Source organism: Triticum dicoccoides, chromosome 1A, assembly GCF_002162155.2.
Source record: "Triticum dicoccoides isolate Atlit2015 ecotype Zavitan chromosome 1A, WEW_v2.0, whole genome shotgun sequence".
NCBI classification, from domain to species: Eukaryota; Viridiplantae; Streptophyta; class Magnoliopsida; order Poales; family Poaceae; genus Triticum; species Triticum dicoccoides.
Genome location: NC_041380.1, coordinates 585,250,045 through 585,257,288, shown reverse-complemented (window position 1 = coordinate 585,257,288; position 7,244 = coordinate 585,250,045). Strand labels below are relative to the sequence as shown.

The following is a 7,244-nucleotide window of genomic DNA, read 5'->3' as shown; positions in this document are numbered from 1 at the left end:
AGATAACACATGTCACTGTCCATCGTACCCACTAGCGAGCGAAGCCTAAATTTTTCATCGTCTACTTCAAGAAACCCCAGTCCACCTTGTCATAAGCCTTTGAAAAGTCAACCTTATAGGCGCAAAAGCTATTCTCCGAATTCTTCTCATGTTGAATAAAAGTGATCAAAGTCATTCAATTGTGAGCAAAGCATTATCAGTGATTAAGCGCCATGGGACAAAGACACTTTGATATGGCGCCACTGCCATGATCTCATCAAGCAGTGCTCAAAGTATGTTCACCAAACATTTTGCAACTATCTTGTAAATAACATTGCACATACTTATAGTCCTAAAGTCAGTGAGCTGCATCGGGTCAAGTATTTTTACAATAAGGATAATTACTGTTTCATTAACACCGCCAGGGAGGTGTCCCGTTCTAAAATATTACTGAACCGCCTTGATAATTTCTTCTTTTATGACAGGCCAATTCTTAAATATGGCGGGAAACTATCCTTCGCCGGTGCTTTCCAAGGCCCCTCTGAAACAGGCTATCGGAAATCTCTTTCTCGCTGAAATATGCACATAACCGTATAGAATCATTGTTCCTTAACTTGTACAGTTGTACTCCCTCCGTCCGGAAATACTTTTCAGAGATACATAGTACTAGATGATGCCCCGCACATTGTTGCGGGAATATTTTGCAATACATTTCAAAGATATTTGATAGTATGTGACATGAATATTTGAAATAATAATATGAGAAATAAAACGGAAAATATGTTTGGTTTATTGTGTTCGACAATTGTATAGTTGTAAAAAATTCAGTAGATACAAATAGCATAATAGAATGAAAAATGTTATTCATACTTGCATATTGAGGTGGGGCTTTTCCTATGCATGGTTGCATGTTGAAGTGAGCATCTGTTTCATGATGAGGTGACATGCTTTCATGTTGAGATAAATAGGCTAGTGGGGGCTAGCTAGCTATTTAGAGATAGAAGATTTCTATGCTTCAAAATTTTCTCCCCCCTCAAAAAATTATTTTGATCGAGCTTTTAAGTTGCAGCTAAAGGAAGGTCGCAGGTTGCACGACTGGGTTTAAATTGGATTTTGTTTTTTTGCGGAAGGAGTTTAAATTGGATTTGATTTGCAATGTAGAAGGGGAAAACGGGGGAGAACAATTTTGGCAGGGAGACAAGTGAAGTTGATTATTCCGGCATGGATCATTGTTACCATGTTGCTGATGCGAAGACAAGCTAATTCTGTCACCGGCTCGCAATAATAAATAAATTAACAAACCAACCAAGGAGATTATTCGATTATTATTCAAAAAGTGGAGTGGGCCAACAAATTATCAGGGTCCATTGGGCCGCCTTTAGAACCAGAGTGGAGTGGGCCGTCAATTGTGAGCAGAGTGACACACACCGGGCGCACGGGATCCCAGCCTCCACTCCACTCGCAGTCACGCACGCTCCCCATCCCCCCTCACAAACCCTAGCGCCGGAGAGCAGCAGCACCCGGCGCCGCCAGCCGGAGAGGAGCCGATGCCGCCAGGAGGAGGAGGAGGAGGAGGAGGTGGTGGAGGTGGAGGCGAGCATGGCTCTACCGTCCGCCGCGACGACGACGCTCCGTCTGATTCTACGCCGCCGCTCCCCGCCATCGTCCCGGTGGCTTCCGAGGTTTGCTCCAAGCTTCTTTCTTTTCTTTTAGAACAAGATCTTCGATTGGCCCCGTCGTCGATCCAAGAAAGAAAGGGGACCGGGAGCCTGAACCAGCCGTCGTTTCTGTCATTTGCAGGATGCGAAGAAGAAGCAGCGGGTGGAGGAGCAGCAGACCGCGCCGAGCCTCCCGGAGGGCGCCATCGTTGAGATCCTTTCCCGGCTGCCCTACAGCTCGCTCTGCCGCTTCAAGTGCGTGTCCAAGCCGTGGCTCGCCCTCTGCTCCGCCCGGGACATCCTCAAGAGGTCGCCACAGACCCTCTCCGGCTTCTTCTACCATGATGAAGGCGATGCTCTCAGTTTCCGCAACTTGAGTGGGAGAGGTCCGCCTCTGGTCGACCCATCTCTCCCTTTCTTGCGCAAAACGTACCGCCACATTTCTGTCCGACAGGTCTGCGCCGGCCTTCTCCTCTGCAGCTGCTCCAATTCTTCGCGAGACCAAAGCTTCTGGAACTGGGATTCTTCGCGAGACGAAAGCTGTTATGTTGTCTGCAATCCTGCCACAGAGGAGTGGACTGTGCTGCCTCCTGTTGGATACCCAGACGGCGATCCAGTCCCTTTCCTAGGTTTCGATGCTGCTGTTCCATCCCGCTTTGTGGTGTTTGCGCCCCGGCCCAATACGTTTAGTGTCGACGGTTCTGCAGAAGTGGCAATCTACTCCTCAGAAACTGGACGGTGGGCTCATCTGCAAAGTGGCTGGTCAACGGATCCTCTCATTATTCATAGTAGGTACACACAGGTCTTCCTGAATGACACTATCCATTTGCGTAGCATTGGTCATAAAATAGCCACAGTCGACGCTGAGGGGAAAGTTTGGAGGGTCATTACAATGCCAGGCGACTCGTCAGGAATCTGTGATGTTGGGCAGTCTCAAGGACGCTTGTATGCATGGAAGATAGATAATTCTCATCACTGCCAACTCTATATTTGGGTCCTTGAGGATTATGGTACTGGAAAGTGGACCCTACAACACACTATTAATGTCTTGGAGCTGTTCGGAAGGAATCACCGCGAAGATGGGGATTCTTATGCGATGTTTGCAGTTCATCCGAATTGCAACATGATCTTTCTTACTGACAAGAAGAACATGACATTGTCGTATGACATAAATAATCGGAAAGTGACTGTTATCTGCACTGAAGGAATGAAGGGTCTGCCTTATACTCCCTGTTTTGCGGAATTGCCCTCAGCTGGTCATTGAGATTCACTGCAGCATCACCATATGAGACAACACCTTTTGCGAAAATTAGTGGTTGCATGGACCGACTCTCCTAATTAATTTCGTGCCATTGCGTAGAGATGAACAAACTCCTATATCTACAGTGTGGTGTTCCTATCCTATCTGTTGGTGTTCAGGTTCATGCCTTTGTTGCTTTGAACAATCTTTGTTAGCCAAGACTTTGTAAGAGTAATAAGTAGTTGTATGAATGAACCTAGTCCTTTAATCTATTTTGCTTTCATGTAGTACTAAATTATTGTGGCCACTCGTTAACTGTTGATGTGGGATGATAATATAAGACACTCAGTGAGAGTACATTATCAATGTTTGACATTGTTTGCATTTTCACCTCCTTATTTTCACTTGTCTATGCAAGTGAATATCTGCAATCTATAGCTTGTTATCCATCGGCGTTAGCTCTGTTTCTATGCATCTTGTAAGATTTGAGAAGATTATCTGTGGATTGTCTCTTCTATATTGCACCATATACTTTTATGTATCCATCGGTGCTAGCTCTGTTTCTATGCAGCATTTTGTAAGATTTGAGAAGATTATCTGTGGATTGTCTCTTCTATATTGCACCATATACTTGTAGGGTAAAGACATATTAGTTTCTTTTATGTAACCCACGTGGACTTCCATGTTCCATTGGTGGTGTCTAGAAATTTGTGCAGCTAAACTGGCCTGGAAGACAGTTCTTTCATATGTTTTTGCTCAGGGGAATATGACCTTTTGTGGGGAAGCAGTCACTTATAGTCTGAGACTACCATCTTTGTTGCAAGACTGGGGTAACATGGGTACAAGTTCACCATCCATTTTTTTTTTTACATATGCTTCCCAGTGTGCTTTGAATTCTTGCTGTCTAATATAGTTCATCATTCTCCTCCTGAAACCTGACTAGAGTGTTGAAGTTTTTGGTTGCTTAACATTGGTTTAGAGGCCTGCTCTTTATGGGAAGCTGAGCACGACAATGTTTTTTATAATAATCACCACAATGGATATGTTACATATAGCAGATATTTATTATTTCTCCTTTCAAGTGTTGTACACTAAACATGGTGCACTGACTGTCCGAAATGAGGACCACGGACCATATTCTGCAGAGTCTTTGTAAGTAGAAATATTTGACAGGCCTCTAACTTTTGTGTAGCTGCTATAGGATGGCATTACAGCATTCCAGGCACCTGTTCTGGATGCTATTTCCCATGCCAAGTGCTGCAAGTGTACACCGGAACATGTCGCATTGACTGTTGGAAACGAGGACCGCACAAAACCGGATCCTGTAAACTCTTTAGTAAGTAGAAATATTTGTTGCGTGAATCTGAAGATAAGGTTGGTTTTCCTATCATGGCTTTGTTGGTTGAAGGTTTAGTTCTTGCTGAATCTGTGAAATTACAGCATGACAGGCGCCTGTTCTGGCATTAAGATGGGGTTCAGTTACTACAATCAATCTTCACTTGGTGTGGCGTTGAAATTTTAGTCCAGTGTGCAGTGTGTGATACATCCAGCAGTTGTTGGATAGCGCTCCTTGTTTACACATCACTTCACTTCAGGTTGATCTCACACATCACTTCAAATCATGATTTTCATTCGAATTGGCTTATGTACGATAAGTTAATTGCATATTCAAATTTTCATTTGAAAATTTGAGCCACCCGGTACTAGTGTGTCAAGCTGGCCGAACCTGTCCTTGATGAAAGCAGCCAGAGAAAAATGTTTACTCGGAGAGAAAACTGCTTACCTTTTGCCTGATGAGCCGCGGATGCTTCTTCAATTCCTTCCATTGTGCCTTCTAGTCGTGTAGGTTTTATTTCTGAGCAGTACAACATGATGGCTTCAGTTTTCTGAAAGAAACCATACAATCTTATGTTTTTTTTTCTACCCTTTCAATGCAAATCATGATATAAGTACAATATATAATCAGCTTAGTGCTTATCAGAGGCATATCCCTTGGAAGTCCCAAGTCTGAACCTCATGACATGACACACGATGTTTTCAGTCCATGCTCTTTACAATCATCATTTTCTATCAAATCACTTGAGAGACTGCTCTACCAAAATATTTCTAATGGCTATATCATAAAACACAACACTAAGTTCAGTACAAATTGCAACACTAGGATAGAATAAGAAGCAGAGCAGCAAGCAGCGTGGCTTGGGTTCTTCTTTTTTTTAGAGGCACCAAGGAAATTATTCGATTATTATTCAGCGGAGTGGGCCAACAAATTATCAGGGTCCATTGGGCCGTCTATTGTCAGCAGAGTAACAAATCAACCACTGCACTCGCACTCACGCACGCTCCCATAACAGCCGCCGCCCCATTCCCCCTCACGAACCCTAGCCCCGGCGAGCAGCGGCAGCCAGCGCCGCCACGGTCGATTCGACTGCCTCGAGCCACTGATCCGCGAGCCGAAGAGGAGGCGATGCCGCCAGGAGGAGGAGGTGGAGGCGAGCATGGCTGTGCGCTGCAGGGTCAGCCGACGGCGACCGTCCGCCGCGACGACGACGCTCCGTCTCATTCTACGCTGCTGCTCCCCGACATTGCTCCGGTAGCTTCCGAGGTTCGCTCGCGCTGCTCCAGTCTTCCTTTTGTTTAACAAGGGCCTTCCAATCTTGGAGCAGGAGAAGAAGCAGCCGTTATCCAAGAGAAGGAATCGGGAACCTAAACCAGCCGTTATCATTTATACAGGAGAAGAAGCAGAAGCTGGAGCGGGAGCAGGAGCAGCAGCCTGCGCCAAGCCTCCCCGAGGGCGGCCTCGTGGAGATCCTTTCGCGAGTGCCCTACAGGTCCCTCTGCCGCTTCAAGTGCGTGTCCAAGCCGTGGCTCGCCCTCTGCTCCGCCCCTGACATCCGCAAGAGGTCGCCACAGACCCTCTCTGGCTTCTTTTACCAGGATGAAGGCGAAGGTTTCAGTTTCTGCAATTTGAATGGGAGAGGCCCGCCTCTGGTCGACCCTTCACTCTCTTTCTTTGGCAAAAGGTACCTCTACATTATTGTCCAACAGGTCTGCGGCGGACTCCTCCTCTGCAGCTGCTCGAATAATCTTCTAGGCGAAGCCTGTTATCTTGTCTGCAATCCTGCGACCGAGGAGTGGACTGTGCTGCCTCCTGTCGGATTTCCAGGTCCTGATCCAATCGCTTTCTTAGGTTTTGACCCTGCTGTTCCATCCCGCTTTGTGGTGTTTGCGCCCCAGCCCAATATGTTTGGTGTGGACGGTTCCGGAGAAGTGGCAATCTACTCGTCAGAAACTGGACGGTGGACTCATGTGCAAAGTAGGTGGACAAGAGAGCCTCTCGTGGATCATGGTAGAGACACACAGGTCTTCCTTAATGACACTATCCATCTGCCTTCCATTGATAACATAATGGCCACAGTCGACGTGGAGGGGAAAGTTTGGAGGGAGATTCAAATGCCAAATGACTTGCCAAACATATGTGATGTTGGGCAGTCTCAAGGACGCCTGTATGCGTGGAAGACAGATAATTTTTATGATTGCCAACTCTATATTTGGGTCCTTGAGGATTATGATACTGGAAAGTGGACCCTAAAGCACACTTTTAAGGTTTTGGAGTTGTTTGGAAGGAATTGCCGTAAACATGGAGATTCTTATGCGATGTTTGCAATTCATCCGGATTGCAACGTGATTTTTCTTACCGACAAGAAGAACATGACATTGTCGTATGACATGGATAATCAAAAAGTGCATGTTATCTGCGCCAAAGGCATGAATGGTTTGCCTTATACTCCCTGTTTTGCGGAATTGCCCTCAGCTGGTCACTGAGATCCAGTGCTACATTACGTGCTCAGCATGGGACAACACCTTTTGCTGAAATTAGTGGTTGACATGGGCCTACTCTCCTAATTTCCTGGCATTGCGTGGAGAAGTCCCAACTCCTATGTCTACAGTCTTGAGTTCGGTGCATATGCCTTTGTTGCTTTGAACAATGTTGTTAGCCAAACTTTGTAAGGGTGAGTGTACTAGTTAGTTGTAAGAATCCACCTAGCCATTTCATCTGTTTGCTGTCATGTAGCACTAGTTATTGTGGCCAGTCGTTTGGGCCTGATGTGGCTAATATAAGTCACTGAGAGTACATTATCTGCGTTATTTTCACCTCTTCATTTCCATTTGTTTTATGCAAGTAAATATCTCCAGTCTATAGTTTGTTATCCATCGATGCTCCGTTTTAATGCATTTTGAAGATTTGATATGATTATGTGTGGATCATCTGTTTTTTTAGCATAAAAAGGTCTTCTAAAAATATCTCTAGTCTATATAAGGACTTGAGAATAAATTGTTTATCCGGAGTTAGCATGCACTCCACCTGA

The 7,244-nt window shown here is 45.4% G+C and overlaps 2 protein-coding genes across 2 annotated transcripts; both read left to right on the top strand.

The window, feature by feature from the left end:
• The first annotated feature begins 1,463 nt into the window (after positions 1–1,463).
• On the top strand, positions 1,464–3,312 carry LOC119292704 (putative F-box protein At5g42430). Its single transcript, XM_037571441.1, has 2 exons — positions 1,464–1,661; positions 1,780–3,312. The coding sequence occupies exons 1-2, from the start codon at positions 1,527–1,529 to the stop codon at positions 2,899–2,901; spliced, it is 1,257 nt and encodes a 418-aa protein (XP_037427338.1). The 5' UTR covers positions 1,464–1,526; the 3' UTR covers positions 2,902–3,312.
• Positions 3,313–5,341: 2,029 nt separating this feature from the next.
• Positions 5,342–6,991, top strand: LOC119356284 (F-box protein At5g07610-like). Its single transcript, XM_037623231.1, has 2 exons — positions 5,342–5,479; positions 5,608–6,991. Exons 1-2 carry the CDS (start codon positions 5,342–5,344, stop codon positions 6,697–6,699), a joined length of 1,230 nt encoding a protein of 409 aa, XP_037479128.1. The 3' UTR covers positions 6,700–6,991.
• Positions 6,992–7,244: the final 253 nt, after the last annotated feature.